The following is a 27,988-nucleotide window of genomic DNA, read 5'->3' as shown; positions in this document are numbered from 1 at the left end:
TGTTTTAAGATGGCGCCCGCCAGGGCTTCAAGAGACGTGACCGGGGCCGTTTCCTGGCCTGCGATATCGCCCCGAACAAAGGTGGCGGTGAGAAGCGCGCCCGGCGATCCGCCTGCCTCCGCCCGCGTCTTCCCTTCTGCCTGGCCGCCGAGCCGCCGGCCCTGACGCTCGAGATGATGGCGACGGCGTCTACCGAGGGCGAGTACGAGTCCGTGCTGTGTGTGAAGCCCGAGATCAGCGTCTTCCGGATCCCCCCGAGGGCGTCGAATCGGGGATACAGGTAGAAGATGCGGGTCGCGGGGGTGGAGTGGGGGCTCCGCGGCGAAGCCTGTCCCCCCCCCCTCCACACACACTGCCGTTGTTCTCCTGGGAATAATGCGTCGCCAGTGAAACAGAAGCCTACCTCACAGGGCCGTTGTGAGAATGACTGAATTAATATGCATTTGGTCGTCTTTAAGATCATCTACTCATCTTGCTAACAATAAAGCGTAATGCATGCACACAGCGCTTTGCGGAGTTCGTAAGGGGGTGGGGTGGGGGAGAAGAGACACCCCCGAATCCCTCAAAGGCTTATAGCCTCTGCATTGATAGCGGGGAAGAAGGGCACAAAGGCAGGGAGAGAAGAGGCCAGGTAAAAGTAGCAAGGGTTAGAAGAGATGTGAAAGTCTGGATGGGGTGGGGGGGAAGCATTCCTTGGCCTTCATAGCTCTAGTTGGGGTTGAATATGACCGGATCCAGTGTGAAGCACTTTGAACATTCAGAAAACGTGTCAATGGTTTGCTACTGCTGCTTCTTTCTAAAAGCTTTAAAATCCACTACGGGGTCTTTTTGTTGCACTTAAAAGGCCCTTTCACTTCATGCAGTCTTCCATATCTGAATGGAGCAAGTGAGGGTTGTGCAGCGAGGCTTGCCTGGCTTCAGGCACTTCTAAGGGCCCCCAGGCCCTGTCCGGGTGGATAGGAAGGGGGGGCATCCAGAACTAGGCTTCCTTTGCAGATGTTTACACGGATTATGCAAGTTGCACCCCTGCCCTGCCATGATCTTTAGGGAGCCCAGGACAGCACACCTCACAGCAGTCTTACAAGGCCCTTGAGTTGAAATACAGTGGTTTGCCAGGGGCCTGCCAGATCTTATTCTGCAATTCCAGGTCCTGTTCCTACAGATTGCAACACTGTGTGTGAATGCCACCTTCCTAGTTATAATGAGAAACTCTTAGGGCTTATTGCTTGTGCTCCCCATGGATTGACATCAACCCGAAGCAGAGCACAAAGGATGTTAAAATGGGGAATAACACAAATCAAACTCTTGCTGCCCTCTATAGATTCCCTCCTCCTTTGTTCAGGGTAACTGCACAGGTGGATTGACTTCCTCCTGCTGGCGTTGGCTTCTTCAGCAGGAAAAGAAATAAAGCACTCTTTTGTTTTATAAACCACTCTTTCTTCCCCCCTCCCCGCATCTCTGTTCCCTTGCTCTGTGTGTGTGCACGCACACATGCTCTGAGTCATCCTGTGGCAGTTTTCATTAGTGACAAATCCACTCTTCTGCTTTTTATCTTGTTGCTAACAGTCATGAAGGGACTTGGATTATCTTCCAGTTTGACTCTCCTGGTTCCATGAGCAGAAAGACCCAGAAAGTGGGTACTCCAAGGCAATAATGCTTGTTTTTCTGCTGGCATTCCTGCATATCCACTCATCTGACATGGTTTGAGCCCCTTTGCTTGTTCAAGGAGCTGAGCAATCACATTGATTTCTAGGAGAATGCTTTCCATGAGGCTTTCCATCTCCCTGAGTTCAAGGCTGAAATTCCTCTGGCATCCCCTTTTCTCGAAGAAGAAGAAGAAGAAGAAGAAGAAGAAGAAGAAGAAGGGCTGTAACTGCCAACACTGCTGGAGACATGAAGGCCTGGGGACATTGGGAGGGTTTCCATTGTAAAACATGCAAGAAAACAAAACACCTTCTTTATATAAATAAAAGTGGAAAACAAAATTCTGTGAGATATTTTAAAAGGTGGGTTTTAAAATAATAAACAAGACATACACTGAAGACAATGTTAGAAAAGTGCTTTCAAAAATTGAGGAATTCAGAATATCTTGGGGGATATGATGTAAATAGGAGTCTTTCAAGCATGTTGCTTTTGCAATATGGTAGCCAGGCCTTTGCAACACAGCCACTGACTTTTCTTGCTACTTGGTTGCCTCAGAATCCTCCATCTTCTGCACTAAGTTAAATAATTTGCTAAATAGTTGAAAAATATATGCATACTAAAATATTAAAGAATTGAGAACTTCTTTGAGTTCACACACATCTTCCATGTACTGAAATATATGACGCTCAAAGTAAAAGTTCAAAATCAGAAGGTAGGGATCCTCCACAGACTGATTAGAAAAATTAAAATGAATTAGACTAGTATTTTCAGGAATAAATTGTTTACTGAGATCAGGATATAGATAAATATTTTTTCAGAAGCAAGTCCAACTGCATTTAATATGGTCCACTGTCAATTGTTTATTCATTTTATTTAATTTATGTACAGCTAAAAATGATTAAAACAGCAGACTTACTGGGTCTCCTTAGACGCAATGCCAAACCATAGTTTCTCATTATGAGAGTGAGCAGGCATGAGACTGGGGAGTGTCTACTCCATCCTCCCCTGGAGATTAGAATTTTCAGTTTGTGGTTTTCCTCTCTTTTTTTTTAATTTAATTTTTTTATTTTCTACAATACTTAAACATACACCATTACAATTAAAAAAAACATACTACATAATTGTTGATTAACATTAATATCTTATCTATATAACATAATCAAACTTAACATATAAGTGCACCCCCCACCTTGGGATCTCATTCCTGGTTCCAAAATCTCATACTTTCTTCTGATGGTGGTTTCCCACTTCCCTTAGAAAACACAAATATTAGGAACTGTTTCCAGATTCCTTCAAAATCATTTGTTTTAGCTATACCTCTTCTCACTTTAATATTACAAGTCAATTTGTCATTAATAGCTATATCCCATACTTCTTTGTACCATTCTTCAATACAATAATCTTGAATCTTCCAGTTCCTAGCTACGATCAATCTTGCTGCAGTCAGCAAATTCGATATCAATTCCTTAATTTCTTTTTTACATTTTAAATCTTCAAATAGTGACAGTAATGCAATTTTTGGTGTTCGTTTTATCTTCATTCCCACAATTTCTTCAATCTCTAAAAACACCATCTTCCACAATTTTTGTACATATTTGCATTCCTACCACATATGTAAATATGTTCCTTTTCCCCCACATCCTCTCCAACAATTTGCTGAATGCTGATTATTTATCTTATTTAATCTAACCGGGGTTAGGTACCACCTCCATATAATTTTAAAGTAATTCTCTTTTATTCTCACTGACATATTTCTTAACGCTCTTTGTTTCCATAGTCCCTCCCAGCTCTGTTGTCCTATTTGTACTTTCAAATCTGTCTCCCAAACCATTTTCCCTGAACTATCTATCAACCCTTTCTCCAACAATATTCTATATATTTCACTCATTAACCCTTTTGACGCTATTCTTTTTCCTTTATCATTTTCTTTTTTAACTATTAATTCCTCAAACTTCGTCAACTCTCTACAATTTCCATTTTCTCTTATCCACTTTTTGGTCCACTGTTCTAATTGCCAATAATTTAACCAAGTTAATTTTTTTATCTTTTAAAACCTCTTCCAAATCCTCTCTTGTATTCATTTCTCTTAAACAATCCCTTAATTTCATTTTATTTTTTTCTATTAAAACTTTACTTAATCTACTCTTTAATTCCTCCGGGAAATTCTTTAACATTATTACCGGTGATAAAGGGGAGCTGCTCGAAAGCAGCTCCCCTTTATATTTACTCCAAATCTCCCAGTGAAACCTCAAGAGCGGATTACCTATACTTTCAGCCCATTTTTTTCCTCCTTCCCTAAAGAATACATTTTCCAACTTCATTTCAATATTACTTGTGGTTTTATCCTCCATCCAATCTAAATCTCCTATTCCTATAATTGCTTCCCCATTACAATAATTGTTTATGATATTTTGCCAACTTTTTATCTCTAATTCTGACATTTTTATTGGTAACATCCTAAGCACTAAGTTAATCTTTGCTAAAATCTTCATTTTTATTAATGCAATTCTTCCAAACCAGGATAAATTTAATCTTTTATATTTTTCCAATTTTACTAAAATCTCTTTTTTTAAACTATTTAAGTTCTCCTTCTCTAAACTCTCTAAATTTTTTGTAATTTTAATTCCCAAATATCTAATCTGTTCTTTGACTCTCATTTCTATTCCTTTTCCTTCCCATTCCTTCTCTTCTTTTTTAATATAATTGAATAACATCATATCTGATTTGGACCAATTTATTCTTAACCCAGTAATTTCCTCAAATTCTCTCAGTTGCTGTTTAATTCTTTCCATCTTTCTTATTGGATTTTTAATAGTTAGTAAAATATCATCCGCAAACATATTCAGTTTTATTTTTTTAATATCACCTATTCCTTCTATCTCCCCATCATCTCTTATTGCATTTGCCAATAATTCCATAACTATTACAAACAGGACAGGCGAGAGTGGACATCCTTGTCTTGTCCCTCTGGCTAGTCGTATCTTATCCGTAACTCCGTCGTTCACTACCACTACGGCTGTATTTTGAGAGTATAATTGTTCTATTATAGCTTTAAATTTATTTCCAAATCCCATTTTATTTAAAACCATCTTTAATGCTTGCCAGCTCACACAATCGAAAGCTTTAAAAATATCCAGTGCCAAAATTCCCGCTTTAACCTTAGAGTTTTTTATCACCAGTATTACATTTAAAACTCTTCCCACTAAATTATGCATTTGTCTACCTGCTACAAATCCACATTGGTCTTCCCCTATATATTACATTATAAATTTATTTAACCGTTTAGCTAAAATAGTTGAGAAAATTTTTGCATCTTGATTTATTAATGAAATAGGTCTGTATGAATCAGGGACAGTCAAGTCCTTATCTGGTTTTGGAATTAAAACTATCAATGAATGTTCCCATGATTCTGGTGTCCTCTCTCCTTCCAATATGGCGTTATACAGCTTCAATAATTTCGGTACTAAAAACGTTTTAAAAACTTTATAATATTCCGGTCCTAAACCATCTATCCCAGGTGATTTACCCACTTTCAAATTCTCAATTACCTCTTCAATTTCTCTCTGCGTTATTACCTTCTCCATTAACTCTTTATGTTCTATTTTTATTCCCTTCTTTATATACTTTTCTATATAAGCTTCCAACTTCTTTTTTTGAATATCCTTTCCCTTATATAGTTCTTGATAAAATTCTTGAATTTTTTTTATTTTACCCTTCATTATATGACAATAATTCCCTTGCTTATCTTTCAATATTCCTATCCTATTCCTAGCTTTTTCCTTTTGTGTGAGTCTGGCTAGCAATCTAGAATTTTTATTACTATTTTCAAAGTACTCCCTTTTCATATAAATCAGATTTTTCTGAACTTGCTCTAAATTTATGTTCTCTAATTCTTTTTTCTTTGCTTGTATTTCTATTAATTTATGTTTATTTTTAAATTGCCAATAATCTTTCTCCAAATTCTTAATCTCTTCCTCCAACTTTTCCTGCGCTGCAAGCTGTTGCCTCCTTAAATTACACATTTCTCTAATACAAATCCCTCTTGCTACCGCCTTCATGGTATCCCAAACAACTGCCCTTGCCTTTCCTCCCTTTTCATTAATTTCCCAAGTCTCTGATAGTTCCCTCTGCATTTTTTCTACCACTTTATTATACTTCAATATTTTTGTATTCATTTTCCACCTAAACGCTTCTTTATAATTCTTCCTAACTGTAAACTCTAAACTTAGCAATGTGTGATCTGTTACCTTAATTACCCCCGTTTCCATTTTACAGACCTTAGTTGCAAACTCTTTTGAAACAAATATATAGTCTATCCTAGAGTATGTATGATGAACTGGAGAGTAATATGAAAACCCAGGATTCGCCCCACTAAGTAAACGCCAACAATCCACAAAATCTTTTTCTTTTACCAATTTGTTCAATATAGTAATATTATTTCTCTTTTCAGCACTAGTGGGGTTTGACCTGTCCAATCTATTGTCCATAACCATATTAAAGTCCCCAGCTAAAATAACATACCCCTCCTTAAAGTCTTCTATTTCTTTAAATAATTCTATATAAAACTCTCTATGTCTTTCATTAGGGGCATAAACATTAACTAATGTATACGCTTTGCCTTCAATTTGACCCTTTATCATAAGATATCTACCATTATCATCCTTTTTTATAGTGTCTAATATAAATCCACTTCTTTTTGAAATCAGTATAGTCACTCCATTTTTTTTGAAGTCCCCAGTGACTTTTCATAATTGACCATTTTATGCGTATTTCATTTACCCCATCGAATCCCTGGTGTGTTTCTTGCAGAAGGATAATATCAGATCCTTCTCTATTTAACATTTGTTCAGTTCTCCTCCTTTTCACGACTACCCCCAGACCTTTTACATTAAGCGTTGATATTTTTATTTTCTTATCCATATTCAGCCTTTTGATAATCCTTCCGATCCCATGTGTTCTGCAACTCAAATTCACATACATAAAAACACAAAAACCATGAAAACCCCATCAAATCCCTCCCTCCCACCCAACCGAACGTCCCCCCCACTTCTTCCCCCCCCCAAATCCCCGTAAGTCTATCACTCCGGCCATTATCTACCCTTAGGAGAGGGGGGAGAGGCAGTCCTCAGCCTGTCCGGTGAGCCCTCTATGTTTTCTTAAAAAAATATATACTATTATCTCATTATCAATTTATCAAGATTATTACATCCCAGACGCCCCAGCTTCACTTCCATTCCCACCTGCTTTTTTCAAACTTGCGCCATCATGCAAACCCAAACTCTTCAGCAACTCCTTGCCCTGATCCAAGGAGGTTACTCTGTATTGCTTCCCACCATGTGAAAACCTTAAAAAACCAGGGTAGCCCCAGGCATACTTTATTACATTCTTCGTTAATATTTCAGTTATTGGTTTGACACTGCGTCTCCATTTGAGTGTTTGCTGACAAAGATCGTTGTAAATTTGCACTGAAGTGCCTTTAAATTGTATCCGAGCCAAAGACCTCAATTTCTTTATAACTTGCTCTTTTTTGTAATAGCTGCCAAATTTCATCAGTTGCTTTAGTTGCTCCTCTGTAGTTTGATCCTCCCACTCTATGAATCCTGTCCACCTCACAGTCCTTTATTTCCAGATCAGGCATCATTTCTTTGAACCACCGCAAAATTTCTTTTCTCAAGTCCTCTCCTGATACTTCAACAAAATTCCTAATTCGTAGTGTAGATCGTCGATTCTGGTCTTCTAATTGGATCAGCCTTTTCTCTTGATCCTCAAACTGTACATTACAACTTTTTTCAAAGACATCTTGCCGTTTCTCCAGTAAATTTACTCCTGCTTCTAGTGTCTTTATGCTCCTGTCATTCTGAGCAATCTTGCCGGCTAACACATCCATTCTCTTGTCTGCCTTTTCTGCATGTTCATCCATTTTTTAAAAAAATAGTGGCGTTGTTTGCTAATATGAAGCTCCTGATTTCATCCATGGTAGCTGGCTCCTTGCCAGCTTTTCCCGCCATCTTGTCACTCTCACTACTATCTGCATCTTCTTCCGAGGACCCAGACACCTTCTCAAGACGGCCAAGATTATGATTTGAGGGACGTTTACGGCGTTGCCAGGTAGCTTTATCAACTTTTGGTTTTCTAATGTTTGGCATAGGGCATAAATCAGTTGGTTAATGTTCCGGGTAACAATCAAAACAATCTCTCATTCCATCCAAGTAAACAACTTCTCTCTCTTACTGCTTTCTGATGGTTAAATTTATTACCAATTGCTCGCTCCACACAGATAAGGAGTGATATATCCCAGCAATTTAACTCAGCAGTCGCTGGAAGAGGTCCAACAATAACAAATTCTTTAGTTTCGATTTATACTCTTCGCTCCGACAAACTGATTTGCTGAGCCCAGAGGCCGCGCTGATTTCCCCACTCCGTCTACAGATTATACTTTCAAAAAAGTCATCATCTCCATCAGTTAAAGGTCATAAACATTTTCATTAATGTTCATTAGAGATTCATGTCCATTTAAATGAGATAATTAATTTTTGTGAACCGCCCAGAGAGCTTCGGCTATTGGGCGGTATAAAAATGTAATAAATAAATAAATAAATAAATAAATAAATAAATAATTGGATTTTCGGCTACCCCGTCCGGGAGCCTCACAAGAAGCTTACTAGTACATGGCCGTCAGGCTCCGCCCCCGAGTTTGTGGTTTTCCAAAACCATAGTTGGCTGTTTGATCTGAACCCAGCTTACTATGGTTTGCCTGTACAACAGGATTGCAAACCAATAACTAAATTTATTGCCACTCAATTATAATGTAAAATCCCCCATGGTTTCAAAGTACCTGGACACTTTATATTGATAAATACCACTATAAATGTGGCTTGCTAAATTACTGAATTTTCTTAGCCAGTGCTTCTAAATGGTTTGAGGGCTGAAGCTTGTCATTTGTAACTGACCAAATTTCACAATCTTCCTAAGCAATCCCCCCAAAATCCAGATGATAAGTACTCCTGCCTAGACATGCAAGAAGTTGTGCTATTATTATTATTATTTAAAAAAAAATACTGTTTCCTCAAGAAACCTCTTGCTTGATTCTGGTTGCTGACTTGGAGCTGAGCAGAAGCAGGGAAAAGCAGCTGGCCCAGCTCAAGGAGGAGCTAGAAAAGTAAGCCAGATTCCCAGGGAGCGAGCGAACAGGAAGAGCAAACAGGAGTTTGGCAGGGGGAGTGTAGGGGAAGAGGAGACCAAGGAAAGGGGAACAAGAGAAGCCTCAAGGAAACCCAGGAGGCTGCCAATTCAAAGAGGCCGTGTGCTTGCCATGTGCTCCTGAGTGCTGAGTGAGAGGTTGGTGTTTATAATTGCTGCAGGAGCTGAAGGGGGAGTGGCCTGATTGTCAGTTGGTCTCAGCAATCAGTGCCTAATTGCTGTTGATTGTTGTTGGCCTTTCAGTGACCTCATTCTGGTTGCTGACTTGGAGCTGAGCAGAAGCAGGGAAAAGCAGCTGGCCCAGCTCAAGGAGGAGCTAGAAAAGTAAGCCAGATTCCCAGGGAGCGAGCGAACAGGAAGAGCAAACAGGAGTTTGGCAGGGGGAGTTCGGCAGGGGAGGCCAAGGGGGAGGCCTCTAAATAATAATAATAATAATAATAAAAATAAATAAATAAAATAAAAATAAAAAAGAGGTGGGGGAAAAAAGAAAAGCATAAAGAGAAAAAAAAAACCCACAAAACCACCACCAAACAAAAGCAAAAAACCCCCCAAAAGATTACTTTCCCTTAAGACATCCTCATATAGTTGTGTACCTTCAGAGAGGACACAACAAAGCAAAGGCAATTCTACTATAATCAAAAAGGAAAAAAACAAAAGCAGAAATCGACATTATGGATGGAAAGGAGTCCCTAGAGGTAGTGACCTGCAAAGGGTGTGCAATGTTCGTGTTTCTGCCTGAGCTCAACATGGCGTACACCTGCAACAAGTGCAAGCTGGTGGCACTTTTGGAAGAAAAAGTGAGAGGACTTGAGCAGCGAGTGTCCACCCTCCAAGGAATAAGAGAAGTCGAGGAGTTCTTAGACCGAACGGTGGAACTGCAACAGCAACAAGAAGCACATGAGATTGAAGAACAACAGCCAGCTGAAGCAGAAGTGGAGTATGCTGAGGGGACTCCCTGGAAAAGAGTGACAGTTAGAAGAGGAATTAGAGGGCGTTCTGCACCGGTGGAGCCATTGCAGTTAAGCAACCGCTTTCAGCTTCTGGAGAATGAGACTGAAGGACAGTTTGCAGAGGAAGAAGTACAGGAGGCACCATGCAACAGTGACCAAGAGACAGAAGGTAGGTCAACCAAGAAGAAGCGAAGAGTAGTCGTTGTGGGAGACTCCCTGCTGCGTGGGATTGAAACCCAAGTATGTCGTGAAGACCCATGGACTCGCCAGGTGTGCTGTCTCCCTGGAGCACAGATTAGAGATGTGACTGAAGGGTTACCGAAGCTCATAAAGCCCACGGACACATACCCCTTTCTTCTCATCCATGTGGGAACAAATGATGTCGCCAAGCAGAGCTACGAAGAAATCATTTCAGACTTTGAAGTTCTGGGAAGGAAACTGAAGAACTTTGGGGCCCAGGTAGTTTTCTCATCCATCCTCCCGGTTCTTGGAAGAGGATTAGAAAGGGAAAGAAAAATACTCCGGATGAACGACTGGCTTCGAAAGTGGTGCCGTCGTGAGAGTTTTGGATTCTGGGACCACGGGCTACGCTACTTGGAACATGGACTGCTGGCAAGGGATGGGTTGCACCTCACAAGGGCTGGAAAGAATGAGTTCGGCCACAGCATGAAGAACTTCATCAGGAGGGCTTTAAACTGAATCTTACGGGGGTGGGAGACGTAAATTTTGAGGCAACAATGGATGAAGGCCAATGCACCACAGTACAGAGAACAGCTCCAACAGAGTCCCAAAATAGTGTCTGCAACAAGGTAGGAACAAAGCCAGACTATAAAACACATGGTCTTCGATGTCTATATACTAATGCCCAGAGCATGGGAAACAAACAGAATGAACTTGAACTCTTATTACATGAAGGCAAATACGACTTGATAGGTATAACTGAAACTTGGTGGGATGACTCCCATGACTGGAATATAGCAATTGAAGGATATAACTTGTTCAAAAAGAACAGAAGAAATAGAAAGGGAGGTGGAGTTGCACTATATGTTAAAAATACCTATCCCTGCACAGAAATACAGGCGGATGAGATTGGGAGCCCCGTCGAGAGCGTCTGGATTAAAATAAATGGGGCTAGGAATAAAAAGAATATGATAATCGGAGTCTACTACCGACCACCCAATCAAGGAGAAGACGAGGACGAAACTTTTGAGAAACAAATTGCCAGTGTTTCAAGGAAGTGTGATGTAGTAGTGATGGGGGACTTCAATTACCATGATATCTGTTGGGAGACCATTACTGCCAAAAGCGGCCCTTCCAAGAAATTCCTGACATGTATGGGTGATAACTTTCTCCTACAGAAAGTGGTGGAAGGAACTAGAGGGTCAGCAATCCTTGACTTGTTATTGACCAATAGGGATGACTTAGTGGATAAAGTGGCAGTTACGGGAACTCTGGGGGAAAGTGACCACGTCATACTTGAATTCTTGATTATGAAGGAGACAAAAGTCGAGCGTAGCCATACACGTACTCTGGATTTTAGGAAAGCTGATTTTAATAAACTCAGAACTATAATAAGTAAGGTCCCGTGGCAAGGGAGCCTAAAAAGAAAAGGAGTGCAGGATGGGTGGGAGTATCTAAAAAATGAAATTTTAAAGGCACAGTTACAAACAATTCCAACAAGGAGAAAAGATAGAAGACAACAGAGGAAACCAATGTGGCTCCACAAAAAGCTTATTGATGAACTGAAAACAAAAAGGGATACATATAGGAAGTGGAAGGAAGGCCAGGCTACAAAAGAAGAGTACAGACAAGTGGCGCAGAAGTGCCGAAATGGCGTCAGGAAGGCTAAAGCTGTGAATGAGCTGAGATTAGCGAGGGATGCTAAAAGCAATAAAAAGGCTTTCTTCAGATACGTGAGTAGTAAAAGACAGAGGAAAGAAATGGTGGTTCAACTGCTTAATGAGGATGGCAAATTGATAACAGACGACAAACAAAAGGCTGAAGTGCTCAATTCCTACTTTGCCTCGGTCTTCTCCCAAAAGCGGATCTATGACCCCCCTGGAAAAAGTGAAGAAGAAGTTGAGGGGGCAGGATTGCAGTTTGAGATTGATAAACAAATGGTCAAAGAACACCTAATTTCCTTGAATGAGTTCAAATCCCCAGGGCCCGATGAACTGCATCCAAGAGTAATGAAGGAGCTAGCGGAAGAACTCTCAGAACCTTTGTCTATTATCTTTGCAAAATCATGGAAGACGGGTGAGGTGCCGGACGACTGGAGGAGGGCTAACGTTGTCCCTATCTTCAAAAAGGGCAAAAAGGAGGAACCTGGGAACTACAGACCAGTCAGTCTGACATCCATCCCTGGGAAAATTCTGGAGCAGATTATAAAGAAGTCAATCTGTAAACACCTTGAAATCAATGCAGTGATTACTAGAAGCCAACATGGATTTGTCAGGAACAAATCCTGTCAGACTAATTTGATCTCATTTTTTGATAGGATAACCTCCCTTGTGGACTGTGGGAATGCTGTGGATGTCATATATCTTGACTTCAGCAAAGCTTTTGACAAAGTACCACATGACATTCTGATTAACAAACTAGCTAAAAGTGGGCTAGATGGAACAACTATTAGGTGGATCCACAGTTGGCTACAGAATCGGACTCAAAGAGTACTTATCAATGGAACCTTCTCAAACTGGGGAGAGGCAACGAGTGGGGTGCCGCAGGGCTCAGTCCTGGGCCCAGTGCTCTTCAACATTTTTATTAATGATTTGGACGAGGAGGTGCAGGGAACACTGATCAAATTTGCAGATGACACCAAATTGGGTGGGATAGCTAATACCCTGGAAGACAGAAACAAACTTCAAAGTGATCTTGATAGGCTGGAGTGCTGGGCTGAAAACAACAGAATGAAATTTAATAGGGATAAATGCCAAGTTCTACATTTAGGGAATAGAAACCAAATGCACAGTTAAAAGATGGGGGACACTTGGCTCAGCAATACTACAAATGAGAAAGATCTTGGAATTGTTGTAGATCACAAGCTGAATATGAGCCAACAGTGCGATATGGCTGCAAGAAAGGCAAATGCTATTTTGGGCTGCATTAATAGAAGTATAGCTTCCAAATCACGTGAGGTACTGGTTCCTCTCTATTCGGCCCTGGTTAGGCCTCATCTAGAGTATTGCGTCCAGTTCTGGGCTCCACAATTCAAGAAGGACGCAGACAAGCTGGAGCGTGTTCAGAAGAGGGCAACCAGGATGATCAGAGGTCTAGAAACAAAGCCCTATGAAGAGAGACTGAAAGAACTGGGCATGTTTAGCCTGGAGAAGAGAAGATTGAGGGGAGACATGATAGCACTCTTCAAATACTTAAAAGGTTGTCACACAGAGGAGGGCCAGGATCTCTTCTCGATTCTCCCAGAGTGCAGGACACGGAATAACGGGCTCAAGTTAAAGGAAGCCAGATTCCGGCTGGACATCAGGAAAAACTTCCTGACTGTTAGAGCAGTGCGACAGTGGAATCAGCTACCTAGGGAGGTTGTGGGCTCTCCCACACTAGAGGCATTCAAGAGGCAGCTGGACAACCATCTGTCAGGGATGCTTTAGGGTGGATTCCTGCATTGAGCAGGGGGTTGGACTCGATGGCCTTGTAGGCCCCTTCCAACTCTGCTATTCTATGATTCTATGATTCTATGATTCTATGATTTGAAAGCTTAGTGCTTCTAGGCAACCAAGGGCCAACTCAGTAGTTTAGCATTTTCTCAATCTGGATTCAGATTGACTGTCTGGATGCATTCATGTGTTGAGTCCACAGCATTCTGGGAGTGGTTTGAAAGTATATTCACAGTTATATCTCTGTGGAGGAACTGTGCCAATTTGGATTCTGCAGCAAACGTATCTCTCATAAAAACAAAAATCTACTAGTAAAATGTATAGTCCACCTTTCTAAAAACTTAAAGTGGCTCACAATCAAATGCTAATAAAACATCAACGCATACTAATAAAACAATACAGTTTGTATATCTAATGAAAACTTGAGGCAAGAATAGTAGCAGGAGCAAAAAGGCAGCTTCTAAAATAAAAATTCCGTAACATTGCCTCGGCCTACCTTTTGTTGATGTCTGTATAGAGAAGGCCCTATGTTGTGGGGCAGCTACCAAATACACTTTCAGTATAGATGGATTGTGCGGTATGGCCTTACCAGGTGTGGGGCTTACATAAACCAAGGTGGCTTAGCTGAAAGACAGCAAGTAGTCCAAAGTTACCACTGAACTTCATAGCTGAGTATGGATTTGGGTATGGGTCTCCCCAGGCCTAGTCTGACAAGCTAGCCACTTTCTAATGGAAAATAACGTTCTTGTTTCATTATGTTTGGCCCTATTTTAATTGTTTGCCTACATTCACACTGAGTAGCTGCATTCTGCCCTGGTAGCTGAGAACACATGAAGCTAAGGCCCCATCTCTGGGTGAGCGTCTGGCCCCCATTGGCTCAGAAAGGTGAGCCAAATCTGCTGTGACTCAGGACTCTGATGAGATCACCAGGGAAGGCCAAATCAGCCGTGTAGGAGGAAGCGGTTTCTTATCAGTAAATAACCCCATCTCTGTTCGCCCTGCAGGGCCTCTGACTGGAAACTGGACCAGCCAGACTGGACGGGGCGCCTTCGCATTACCTCTAAAGGCAAAATTGCTTATATAAAACTAGAGGACAAAATTTCAGGTGAGGAAATGGCTGGGAGGGTGTTTTGTAGTCCTAAAGACATTGTTATCTAGATAACAAAGTCTCATTGGGTTGTTTCCAAATAGTTTTGAACTGCTGCAGTAACTTCTGTGGTAACTGCTTTGCTTTATTTCTGTTGGCTCAATGTGTATCTTTTTCCTTTCTCTTCAGTGGTGGGAGTGAGGCTGCCCTGCACATTTTTAGGGGTGACTTGCTTGGTGGTTCAGATTAGCACAATCATTAAATATTGGGTAAATACAAGGCAGGATCTGCACTACTGCTTTATAACGGTAATGAAGTGCACTGACGACCGTGGGGGCCCATGATGCACAGTCCATATACTGTTTTCAAACTGCTTTCATAGTGTTATACCCTGCTTGGTGTAGATCTGGCCCAAGTCTTGGTTAGCATAACTTTGCTCATGATAAGTTAATGTCATACCTGTTCAAACTTCTTGAAAATGAGATGCTACACAGTGTTATAGCTCTGATTTGCAAGGGAAAACCTGCAGTTGGAGTTTTATGGTAAGCCTCCTTTCAGATTTTTTTAAAAAGGATATCAGGCAATGTGTATTGATCATTCTGCTATATTAACATGAGGATAGTGACCCACAGTTACATTCATCTGCATTTTAGGATCAAAATATGTTTTCTGAGAAAATAGTGAATCTACGCTGCCAGAAGGTTATTAGTATTTGGGCAGATTGAAATACAGCATTGGATAAAAATGAAATTTCTTTTCGGTATCAGATCTTGTGAATTAAGGGTTAGCAATGAAGGCTGGTATAAGTGTGATGTTGATTAGATGCTGATTATCCATGCCTAAAACTGCTTCAGACAAGTCAGCAATTCACCGAGATTTACCCCCTCCATGTTGTTGTTGTTATTTTTTAAAAAAATGACGCAAATTGTTATCATCTTAAGGCCCTTGATGCTGAATAAGTTGGTTGTTCCTTTATTTGAGGAACACAAGAGTGCATCCTTTCCAGCATCCTTCCAGGGATGAATTCGTTTTGGTCTTGAACATGGTGCTCTTCTTGTGTATCCTTAGGTGAGCTTTTTGCCCAAGCTCCGATAGATCAATATCCTGGCATTGCTGTGGAGACTGTGACTGATTCCAGCCGGTACTTTGTCATCCGGATTCAGGATGGGAATGGTGAGAAGGGATTTATTGCTCCCCAGCTGAATTGGAATGAATGGAGTGGTCATAAGGGAACTCTGACCCAGCTGCCTTTTGAGGAATATGGCTGATGACATTTTTTGGAGTGGGTCTGCAAAACATGGCTGTGTATCTCCTGTGTAAGGCCAGGCTCACTAAGGCACATACCTAGGTAACTATTCGAGGCCCTCTCCTGTTCAGCTGTCTCCCGGGATTCGCTTCATAATGCTGGTTTCTAATAACAACTGGTAGTAATATTCACAGGAAGTAGGCACTACACCCAGAACAAAGTAGACGAGGTGTTAAAATAGTATTGGCAAAGTAGAAGTGTCGCATGACAAAAGTAAAAGATTAAAGGAAAGGGTAATTGAAAATGGAAGGTGAAGGACTAAGCCAGAACTAAGCTTTATATCAGGTTTGTGCTGGTGTCCAACATTTGACACACCTAGAAGCAATCGCACAATGCAATTAAGTGCCCTTCAATATCATTAAATTATTTTTGTGCTTGGGCTAAAGGCAGAGATTCATTAAAGGATTCAATCATGACTGCTACAGAGGTCTTAATGGCTGCTGAACAGCCATTCGGTATAAAAGAGAAGCCAAGATCTAGAATTTGGGTTAAGAAAAACGAGTAAAGCTTCCAGATGTTTTACGCCACAACTCCCGTCAGTCTCAGCCAGCACAACCAATGGGAAGGGATTATGGGAGTGGTAACAAGTTGCCTACCTCTGAATTAAGAATAAGGTCCCTTTTAACTGGAGTCTGTGTACCACTACTTCAGGTATGGCAGGTATCATAACCCCAAAGGTGCAACAAACTAACCTTGCCTTGGGGCAACCACCAACATTAATCTAGCTCTGTTGATGTAGAGGTTAGTCATCATTTGTATAAAAAACAAGAAGCAGCAGCAGCAGCAGCAAATCTGGAGCCATAAGTATTTGGATAAACAGGAAAAGAGAAAACTGTAAATTAAGGCAAGATAAAAGGATACCTGTTAGCAAAAGGAAGTCTCTAGCTCCATGGATAGATTCAAATCCAGTCCATATGCCTCTGGGCCACTTAAGCCTGACTCCCCAAGGCATTCTGGTGGTGGGTGGGATCACCTATTGGGAACTTGGTCCCCATCAGTTGTGCTGCTGACTTGTTGCTCCACCTCTCTTGTCAGGGCGAAGTGCCTTCATTGGCATTGGCTTTGGAGACAGGGGGGATGCCTTTGATTTCAACGTTTCCCTGCAGGATCATTTCAAGTAAGTTTTTCTCTCTGTTCTGGCACATGATCCTCTACGGGCTACTTCTCTCTCACTGAACATATGCGTTGGACCATTGGTCCATCTAGCCTAGGGTGGGCAGCCTCAGCCCGAGGGCCAAATCCAGCCCCCCAGAGGCCCCTGATCAGGCTCTCTGGGGTCCCCTTTTTCCTGGCCTTTTGTGCAGTTTTTTCTCATCCTAAAAGTTTGAAATGCCTTTCCTATGGCTGAGCCGCCGTCCGTAAGAGCTTTCATCTACTGCATCCTGGTGTTCTTTGTATTTTTGCCCCAACCCTTTTGCCTTGCCCTGTTTGCCATCGGAGTGTAGCTCCCAAGAACCTTCTCGGAACCTGACTTCAGCCCTCGGCTCGACAAAGGTTCCCCAGCCCTGATCTATCCCCATGTTACCTTGCAGCCCTCTCCAAGGACTCTTTTCCAGCCCTTCTGATGAGACTTTCTTTAAAATGGAGATTCCAGGCTTGCCTGCAGGAGGTCCCAGATTGAAAGCAGGTGCTCAGCCACTGAGCTGGTGCTGCTCTCATTCAGACATCTCAGCTGTTGGACCTAAGGGGAGACACACCTTTGGCTGGTGAAGCTCTGCCTGTAGCCCTGATGTGGAGAGTTAGAACAGATGGGATGTGTCAAAGCCCTCGAAGACGAGCAGAAAACAGCAGGCTGTCTCCGTGCTCTACCTTGGGTGACTTCTGTAAGGCGTCCTGTTTGGGGCTGCCCTTGAAGACTTGTTTGAAATCTTCAATAGTGCAAGTTTCAATTACCTGTCTCCTAACAGAGGTGGCTCTCCAGGAACACATTACACAAAATCATTGCCCATCTTTACTGTCTTTCAGAGTGTGCCTGGGCCCAATTCAAGGCATTGATTATATCTATAAAGTCCAAAAATGATTTCAGACTTTTTGTCTTCCGGAGCATCTTCTCTCTTAAGAACCTTGTGATCCCAAGCCCCTGTGATTTTTAGGAAGTGAAATCTTGTTCTCTCATGTAAGGTTTTCCTGAGAACTAAAGTAATTAATGAATAAAAGAAAAGAAAAATGAAAACAATAAACTACCACAAAATTATGGAACACCCTCCCCAGGCAAGCCTATTTTAATCTAGCGACATGGGTGATTTTCTAAATATTAAAACACTTTAAAAATAGTTTTAATGTGTGGTTTTAAAGATGCATGCATCACTTTAAAGTACTTGCCAGAAAGGTGGTTAACACACTCTAATTAGTTAAAAATAGAGGAGAGCTATGTTTGCCTGCAGTAAAAGGGGTGGTGCCAATGCAGAGTCCAATCCAATCGGTGAGGCGGCCAGCTCAAGGTGTTGGTGCTAGACTCCCTGCTGTAAAAAGCTGCTCTGCCTCCTTACTCTTGCAAACGTTGGTTGAAATGGCCCTTCATGTGATGATGAAGGCATCTGTTGAGGCTTCTAGGTCCACTCTCCTGCTCATTGGCTTATTTAGCTTAGACCAAGAGCGTGTAGAACATTGGGGAGGGCAACCTGTGGTCCTCGCCAGATTTCAAGGGCATCCTGCATGCAATCAGTTCAGACATCTGGCAAAAGTGACCTCTCCCTTTTCTGTTGGCCCCCCACGGCTTGAGAAGGAAAAGGGGGAGAGAGAAAGAAAAGGGGGCGGGCCTCCCCCCTCCCCCAAGGGGCAGAACTGTCCGTCTCGCTTATAGCCATCCATCCATCCCTTTGCATGTATGCACACATACGTTCACACACGCATTCCCCCCTCTTTCCCTGCTTCCCCCTCTCTTTCTTGCCTGGCCTTGCTCACCCAACCCCTGGTGCGGCAGTAATGCTTTTTAAGACTAATTGCCTAGCTTGGGGTGTGGAGCTTTGGGGCAGAGAGTTACAGCATATGGCAAGGGTTAGCCCCTCCCTCCCCAGCTGAGACACACCCAACGGCCCTGTAAATGCCCCACATGAGTTACATAAAAAAGGCGTCCACTGATGCCTTCTTTCCAAGGTGTGGGTGAGATGGGGAAGCTGCTGGCTCTCCATCCGTGGGCCAGAGCAGCCTTCCCCAACCTGGTGGCCTCCATGTGTCTTCGACTACAACTCCCAGCGTTCCTGGCCATTAGCCATGTTGGTTGGGTCTTAGGAGAGTTGAAGCCCAAAGCAGCAGGAAGACACCATGGTTGACTGAGTGTTGAACTTGGTTCAGATATCTCCATTATTAGGAAGCTGGCTGGCTGGTGTTGGGCCACTCATTCTCAGCTTCGCTCAAAACAAGGCACGTTTGAGTAAGCCACCCCTCAATTCTTTGAAGGAAGGGCCCTGATACAGAGTAATAATCACGTTCTTGCCAGAACACAAAACATTGGGGGGTGGGATACACATATGAAGGCAAACCAAAATACTTGCTGTAGAATCCTGGTTTGAGTTTTTCTTTGCATCTTCCTTGTCTCTGCAATCAGTCTTTCCACTTCCTGTGTGTTTTTTATTTGTTTCTCTCTGTTCCTACACTCCACAATATAGGTGGGTGAAACAAGAGACAGAAATCTCCAAGGAGTCCCAGGAAATAGACAGCCGTCCCAAGCTTGACCTAGGGTTTAAGGAAGGACAGACCATTAAATTGAACATTGGGGTGAGAATCTAATGGGTCTTGCTTGTTTCTGGGCCTGCTCAAGGCTCTCTCTGGTAAGCTGCTGTTGCTTTGAGATATTCCCCTTGATACTGTGTTTCTCTTTTCAGAACATGCCAACAAAGAAAAGTGGGTCAGCCAAGCCACGTCCAGCTGGATCAGGGGGACCAAGCCTACTTCCACCACCTCCTGGGGGCAAAATTGCTCCTCCTCCTGTCCCCCCTCCTTCCTCGACTGCCATCTCTAACCATGTTACACCACCACCAGTGCTGAAATCCAGCAACGTGGGCAGCACAGGTAACTGCTACACATGTGCAGAAAAGGTCATCTGGAACAATCCCAGTGCTTTGAACATACAAAAAGCTGGAGCTGGCAAGGATACTGGGCTATAGATCAGACATTTCCTGGTTTGGATTTAATTTCTGTCATACTGTTACTAGGTAGCCATAAGCAAGTCACTGCCTCTTAGAATCATAGACTGGTACAGTTGGAAGGGGCCTATAAGGCCATTGAGTCCAACCGCCCCCACCCCCGCTCCATGCAGGAATCCACCTTGACGGGGGGCACAGGGAGCTGTAGATGGGCAAGACTCTTTGCAAACGAACTGATGGGTTCTGATACTGCCACTCAGAATTGGGGAAATAATGGAAATGATAGTGTTGACAGTAGGCATGTGCTCCGCTCCGATTAGAAGCGCAGAAGCAGGAGCGAATTGGCCTGCTCCGCCTTGCCCAGAGGCGGAGTAGAAGCGGACCGCGGACCCCTAGAAGCAAGGCGAAGAGAAGCGCCCTTTTTCGGAGTGATCCTCTTTCCGCGTTCCGCTTCTATCGCCATCTTGAAACATTTCGCCCATAGGATTGCATTGCGGAAAAGAATCGCAGTTAACTGGGCTGTTTTTGATGCTATCTTTCTGAAAATTCTTGTGCTTAGAGACTCGTGGATGGGGGTCATTTTGAGACTACTCTCACCTCTCTGCGTGGTGCGGGTCGCGCGCTAGAATTTTTTAAAAATCGGGTCAACAAACAGGGACAGCGCGGTAAACCGGCGGTTTGGGGTTTGTTTGTTTTTTGGTTTTGAAGCGATGACAGGCACATTCAACTCCCAATCCTGATGAGAATTGATCACCTCATGAAGCATCCTCCAATCCCAGCGTTGAAGGGGGGGACTAAGGCAGAGGCACCCTGAGACCTTTCTGCTTTGTGTCTCTTTGTGGGTTGGCGTTCGTGGAGAGAGGAATTAGTTAAAGGTGCTGCTGCTGTGTTTGGACTTTGGAGATAGATTAGGATTTAGCTTGGCGCATGTGTGTGTGTTTGTTTGCTTCTTTCTGACTTTTAGCTTAGTTTGCTCTGTGTTTTTCCCTTACTTTGATTTAATATAAACTTTATTTTTAAACTTTGGAGTGTGTGTTTGGTTGGTTGGTTGGTTGTCCCCCCCTCTCCCCTCTCTTAAAGCCTGACTGTGTTTCATCTTCCTTCTATATACCAAAAAATACAAAAAAATACCAAAAAAAAATATTCTCTATTTCTTCTCTCTGTTACTTGGACTCTGTGTGTGACTGTGTGATTGTGTGAGTGTGCTGTGTGTGCAGTGCACTGTTTGTGAAGTGCAACAGCCACTGACTGAGCATTTCAAATCCTGTTTGGGCAAAGCATACACACACTTCTTGTCCCATTTCCCTACATACAGTAATTTTCTTATACATATTATTATATTCTTATACATATATTCTTATACATACTATTATTAGTATTAATATTTTATTCTTATACATATTAGTAGTAGTATATATTCTTATACATATTATTAGTATTAATATTTTATTCTTATACATATTAGTAGTAGTATATTAGTATATTCTTATAGATATTATTATTAGTAATGTCATCATGAGAAGAGGGAGCAGGCGCATGTCTGTGGTGGGGCGTGCTGAAAGCAGTGGTCAAGGCAAGGGTCAGGCTGGCACCAGTAAGCAGGCTGCCTCTCCTGCTGTGAAAATCAAACGGGCAACTCCTTGGCTGGCTGCTCCGCAACAGAAGCAGGAGAAGGAGCAGGCAGAGGCACTCTCTTCTGCAACTTGTGCCCGGCGTTCTCTTTTTGAGGGTGGGAGCAGCAGTGCCATTAGAGGAGGAGGAGGAGGAGTATCCCCAACTCCTTCATTATCCTTTGAGCCCACGAGCCCGCTGATGGACCTGTCTCCAGACCTCCTAGACGAGGCCCTCAGCACAGTGGAGGGGGAGGAGGAGGCGGTGGTCCTCCAGGATGTGGGGGATGAGGAGGAGCAGCAGCAGGCCGAGGCTCTCTCCCCAGTCTCATCCCACCCCTCTTCCGCTGCCACCCCTGTTTCTGTGGCAACACCAGAGAGCTCAGGCGGGCAATTGGTGTCACCACGGAAGCGAAAGACAAGCATAGTGTGGGACCACTTTGAGTTGGGAGCGGATCCCCGCTTTGCTGTCTGTCGCCACTGCAAACTCACCCTAAGCAGGGGTTCATCTACAGGGCATTATGGAACCAGCAGGATGAAGATGCATCTTCAGAGGCAGCACCAGGCGATCTTGCTGGGGAAAGAGGTGGGCAAGGTGACTGGTTCCAGGGGAAAGCCGAAGGCTGCTGCTGCTGCTGCTGGTGGTGGTGGCACTGCCACTCTAAGCTCTCCATCTCCCATCCCCACAAGGGTTAGGCAGGCAACCCTGCAGGACATGGGGTGGGGGAAGTATGGACCCACAAGATGGAGTTTTCCAACGCCCACCCAGGGTGCTACTGTGGTGGGGCATCTGCCGGGACTGACTCCTCCCCAATACTAGATCTATGACATGTCACTCTGCCTGCCCCTCTGCTAGCCTGTCCTCCTCGGTGACCAACTCGCTGGGATGGTTTGTGTTTGCAATGCGTGACTAACTGCAGTGCTGGCTTAGAAACCAGCCATCCTTGCCTCACTTCCTTGTGCCCCCAGAAATGCCCGCAGCCTGCCTGCCCGCCTCCCCCGGGGTGCTGCTGTGGTGGGGCATCTGCCAGGACTGACTCCTCGCCTGCTCTGCCTGCCTCTCTGCCCGCCTGGTGCCTGGGAGATGGGCTTTGCGGTTCGTGCCCAGCACCCTCCGGCACGCTTGCTCCCAGTCCTCCTCCTCTGTGCCCCTCAATGCGTAACTGCTGGCTTAGAAAGAAACAACCAGCCATCTTTGCCTCACTTGCTCCTTGTGCCTGCTTACGGGTTGGTTGCTATGCGTTAGTGCTCAAGCCATCCTTGCGGCACTACAATGCATGCTGCCTGCCTGCCTTCCCTCCCTTCTCCCCTTCCCGCCTTGCAGGGATGGTGTATGTGTCTTGCTTTGACTCAGGGGAGAAGTCCTTCCTGCGCTCACTTAGACTTTATCAAGTTCAATAATCCATTTTTCAAATGTGGAAGAAGATTTAGGGTTATCTCGTGGCATGTTGGGATTTCCTTTCAACTGGCCCCATTGAACTGTCTGCATTGCAACTTTAAATCCCTGACATACTGGAGTGCTCGATTTTCAAAACTTCCCCTAACATCAGGGGATGATGGGATTGCCTTGAAACTTGGTGTCCATGTGGACACATGGGTAAGCTGTCATGGAACCAAAGAATAGGTTTCTGACATGCAAATTGATGTAGTTGTAGAATGGGACTTGATTTGGGGTGAGTTAAAAAGTTTAAGCCGTGCCAAAAATCAGGGGATGATGGGATTGCCTTGCTGAAAACAACAGAATGAAATTTAATAGGGATAAATGCCAAGTTCTACATTTAGGGAATAGAAACCAAATGCACAGTTACAAGATGGGGGACACTTGGCTCAGCAATACTACAAACGAGAAAGATCTTGGAATTGTTGTAGATCACAAGCTGAATATGAGCCAACAGTGCGATATGGCTGCAAGAAAGGCAAATGCTATTTTGGGCTGCATTAATAGAAGTATAGCTTCCAAATCACGTGAGGTACTGGTTCCTCTCTATTCGGCCCTGGTTAGGCCTCATCTAGAGTATTGCATCCAGTTCTGGGCTCCACAATTCAAGAAGGACGCAGACAAGCTGGAGCGTGTTCAGAAGAGGGCAACCAGGATGATCAGAGGTCTAGAAACAAAGCCCTATGAAGAGAGACTGAAAGAACTGGGCATGTTTAGCCTGGAGAAGAGAAGATTGAGGAGAGACATGATAGCACTCTTCAAATACTTAAAACGTTGTCACACAGAGGAGGGCCAGGATCTCTTCTCGATCCTCCCAGAGTGCAGGACACGGAATAACGGGCTCAAGTTAAAGGAAGCCAGATTCCGGCTGGACATTAGGAAAAACTTCCTGACTGTTAGAGCAGTGCGACGGTGGAATCAGCTACCTAGGGAGGTTGTGGGCTCTCCCACACTAGAGGCCTTCAAGAGGCAGCTGGACAACCATCTGTCAGGGATGCTTTAGGGTGGATTCCTGCATTGAGCAGGGGGTTGGACTCGATGGCCTTGTAGGCCCCTTCCAACTCTGCTATTCTATGATTCTATGAGTCTGGGCGTCCATGTGGACACATGGATAAGCTATCATGGTGCCGAGTTTGAGGTTTCTAACATGCAAATTGACGGAGCTATGGAAAGGGGTGTGAATAGGGTGCCCGATTTTCAAAAATTCCCCAAAAATCAGGGGATGATGGGATTGCCTTGAAACTTGGCGTCCATGTGGACACGTGGATAAGCTATCATGGTGCCGAGCTTAAGGTTTATAACATGCAAATTGAAGGAGCTATCGAAAGGGGTGTGAATTAGGGTTATAGGTGGTGCGTTAGAGGTTAGAGCCGCGCCAAAAAACGGGATGATGGGACTGCCTTGAGTCTGGGCGTGCGTGTGTGTCCCTGGATAAGCTCTCATGGTGGCGAGTTTGAGATTTTTAGCGTACAAATTGATGGAGCTATAGAAAGGGGTGTGAATGGGGTGCCCGATTTTCAAAAATTCCCCAAAAATCAGGGGATGATGGGATTCCCTTGAAACTTGGCGTGCATGTGTATACATCCATGAGGTGTCATGGTGCCAAACGTGAGGTTTCTAACTTGAACAGAAAAAAAGTTATATACTTTTTTAGCTTTCAATGCAAGCCTGGGGGGGGGGAATGGAGCTCCGATCCGGAGCTCCGAGCGGAGCGGAAATGGGCGGAGCGGGGGCGGAGCAAAGCAGGCCGATCCGCAAATCGCGGATCTGGAAGTGAAGCGGAGCGGGGCGTCCATGCACACCCCTAGCGTATACCTTGCTTTAAAGCAAATTTGCAGTTTCCCTTTGCTACTGCACCACCGAATCTGAACTGCAAATTTGGAGACGAGGGGGACCACAAAAAGGGCCAGGGGCCTGTGGCTGGCCTGTCCCTGATGTACAATGCGCAGAATCCCCTCTTCTTGCAGCAACACTGGAGTTGAGCCTTTTACGCATTCGGCGGAATGGAAGGCTGCAAAAGGAAGTCTGTGTATGTTGCTCTAATACAGAAGTATAACAAATAAATGTTTGCCTCTCTTGACCACCAGATATTCTTCTAGACTTGGACTTGCCACCTGCTGTTTCAAAGGCCCCTGCACCTGCTGTGGTTCCAGCCACAACAGACCTCTGGGGAGACTTCAACACTGCATCCAGGTAAGTAGCTGTGAAAACGACGGGGACGGGCTCTTGGCCTAAGAAGATCGTGAAGAGTGCAAATGCCAGGGGTGGAATAACAAGCAAACCAAATTTTAAAAAACCTTAAAGTACAACATTGAAAACTCCAAATAAATCATAAAACAGGAAGACAACTTCCTGAATTAAGGGACATCCAGATTAGTTAATCAGCCAGACTTCTTCCTCTAAGTGGGTTTCCCCCCCTTCTTCAAACAGAGATGCAACTCTCTCCCCTGGTGAACTTGTTCCACTGCCTTGGAGCAACCTCATTCAGCAAAAGGCCTTGTTCCTTCCTGCTGATGTTCTTGTCTCTTTCACTACTAAGATTCCAACGCAATGATCTTCATAAACAGACGCGGGAGCAATGCATTTTTGGGCATGCAGGTCCCAGAGTTTCCAGGTCCACGACAGCGCCACGGTCCAGGGCTAAAGTCTGCCACTCTCCTCACTAACACTTTCCTGCCTTTTCTTCACCCCCTAGCACAGTTCCCAGCCAATCTCCTCAGCCCCCCAATTGGGTCCAGTTCTGAAGATTTTGAGTTGGTGCAGTAGGAACGGACCAATGACCGAGGCTCATCGGGCTCTAAGAGGGACGGGAGTGTGCCGGTGTCCTTGGCTCTTCAGTCAGAACACAATTTCTGGACGATCTTCCTGTTTTTGTTCATGTTTCCATTTGCATTGACACTCATAGTTTTTTCTCCCATGGAACAGAACGGCAGAAAGCTGGGAGTGCTTCAGAATGCTGCCCTGGGGTAACTTTGGAAGAGGCGAAAGGCTCTGGCTAGCTTCTATAAATCTACCTTCCTCCTTCATGGCTGTAGAGGAAAACTAAATTAATGCTGTGTGGGATAGGAGAAGGCTGTGCAGACTAGGCTTGTCATTTGGTTTTTCTAGCCAGGTGTAGCTCCTTTCTCTTCTCCAAATCTCCCACAGCAGTTATGATTTTAGCAAACACAGGTAGATCGTGATGGTGTATTTGACACTAGTTCTTGTATAGCAACCAAGGAGGAAAACAAAAGCCATTCTTAAAGTAGTAATCCTGGAACGGGTTGCTTTGTCATAGCATCTTTATCATGGAATTAATTCAGCCCTTCCTCAAATGTTTTTTTCCCTCCCATTATATCTGTGGTAGGGAAGGGAAGATGGAGGTCTATGCGTCAGCCTATCTATGGTGCATTTTGACTTTCATCACCCTTGTTTCCTACTGATCGAGCATCTGCAAATATCCCTGACTTTTCCCCTGCCTGCCCCCACATCCCTAGCACTAAATATACGTTGTGGAACCTTTTAAAACTGGAAATGTGTAGAAATAGCAGCAACATGCCAGAAACTGTTGCCTCCATCCTTACAGGGAACCATAGCAATGCTTCTGCCCACCAGGGAGCAGCAGCTGTCCTGGTTCTTCTAGGAATCCTGTATCTCGATAAGGCAGCTCAACTCTGACCTCCGTTTGGTGTGATGTCTGCATTTGGGAACTGTCAGCTAATGTAAAAGAAGTCCAAATGCTTCACTGCTTGCTTATGGCTTAATGGAAGATTGACCAATTGACCAAAGCAACAGAAATGCCACTGTGCGAACTTCCAAAAATGAATATCAGTGCTTGAGGGATTTAACTTTTGGATTGTACTTTCTGGCCAGTGTGATTTAACTTGTTTCATGTTAATAGTTTCTCCCTAGCAAATATGAGTGGATCATGAAGGCTTTGGGGGCATTGTCCCTTCCTCAGCCCACATTCTGTGCAAAGGTTTTTTATTTTATTCAATCTCCATCCTTTCCTGTCCTGAGATGCTCAGGTTGTTGTGTAGGTTTGCCTTTGCCCCCCTCCCCCCTTCATTGCACTTTATGGACTGGAAATGGCTAAAAAACAAAAAAAGCACCTGCTTTGCTTGGCCCTTCAGCAAAAAGACCACATTATTGCAGAACGCTAGATTTGTAAGTTTCACAGTGGGCTCTTCTTGTGATGCCAATATCACCTGGCGGCCTGTGTATGTACACATAGGTGGTGTCCTCTGTTACCCCATGGTTTGGTGCTCTTAGGTGGTTGAATTAGCGCACGTATGAATAATCTTCTGATGTTTCTCCTTTGCTCATGTACTTGACAATTCCTTAATGCCAGAACAGCAGAGAGGAACCTGGTCCATGAATAATTGGGGAGGAAATACTTTTAAACATTTTATGCACGTCTCAATACATGCTTTAAATGCCCAGTTATTCATCACTTCTACCACCACCTTATTCTTAAGCTTATCTGTTCCTAGAACTAGTTGTATATCTCCATCTTCTTTATTTTACTACTGGTTGGTTGTAAACTGTTTCCCATCCACTTTAAGCTCCTTTTTGTGTGGTATCATATATGCCAGGCCAACAATTCTAGAATTTGGCTGAATATTCCATATCAGTGACAGGTCCTGTCATTTCAATAATTTTGTGTTCAGACGTCAAGAAATTAGATACCCCAAAGAGATAATCAGGAGTCTCTCCCTCTGTTTTTTTTTAAAAAAACTAGTATTATCAAGATAATATATAATGTACTGGCACAAAATGAAGTAAAACTTCGTGTATATGTATATAAAGCATAAGATGTACTGGTTCAATGGTAGCAAATAAAATCAAGAATAAAATTGGAAAAGCATGTATTTCTGCTGTGTATGTGTTTTAAATGAAGCAATACCAGTACATGCCTGGCACTTCTCCATCACACTCTAAAGTGGTCTAGAACCTTCTGTGGTGTCAGTATCCCTTGGGGGGGGGTGTTCTGGGGGACTCCAGGATTGGGCCTTGCTCCTTGGATGAGTGGGTTGAGTGGTCCACGCGAATGAGATAGGGGTGAGGAGGTACAG

General features: G+C 43.7%; 1 protein-coding gene across 1 annotated transcript; it reads left to right on the top strand.

Annotated features, from left to right (window-relative positions):
• The first annotated feature begins 36 nt into the window (after positions 1 to 36).
• Positions 37 to 27,784, top strand: NECAP1 (NECAP endocytosis associated 1). Its single transcript, XM_063135713.1, has 8 exons — positions 37 to 280; positions 14,413 to 14,513; positions 15,564 to 15,668; positions 16,837 to 16,918; positions 19,410 to 19,518; positions 19,626 to 19,812; positions 25,022 to 25,127; positions 25,630 to 27,784. Exons 1-8 carry the CDS (start codon positions 174 to 176, stop codon positions 25,676 to 25,678), a joined length of 846 nt encoding a protein of 281 aa, XP_062991783.1. The 5' UTR covers positions 37 to 173; the 3' UTR covers positions 25,679 to 27,784.
• The last annotated feature ends 204 nt before the right edge of the window (positions 27,785 to 27,988 follow it).

Source organism: Elgaria multicarinata, chromosome 10 (genome assembly GCF_023053635.1).
Source record: "Elgaria multicarinata webbii isolate HBS135686 ecotype San Diego chromosome 10, rElgMul1.1.pri, whole genome shotgun sequence".
Taxonomy (NCBI): domain Eukaryota; kingdom Metazoa; phylum Chordata; class Lepidosauria; order Squamata; family Anguidae; genus Elgaria; species Elgaria multicarinata.
The sequence above is the reverse complement of the archived record's forward strand: the minus strand, read 5'-3'. Positions and strand labels throughout refer to the sequence as shown.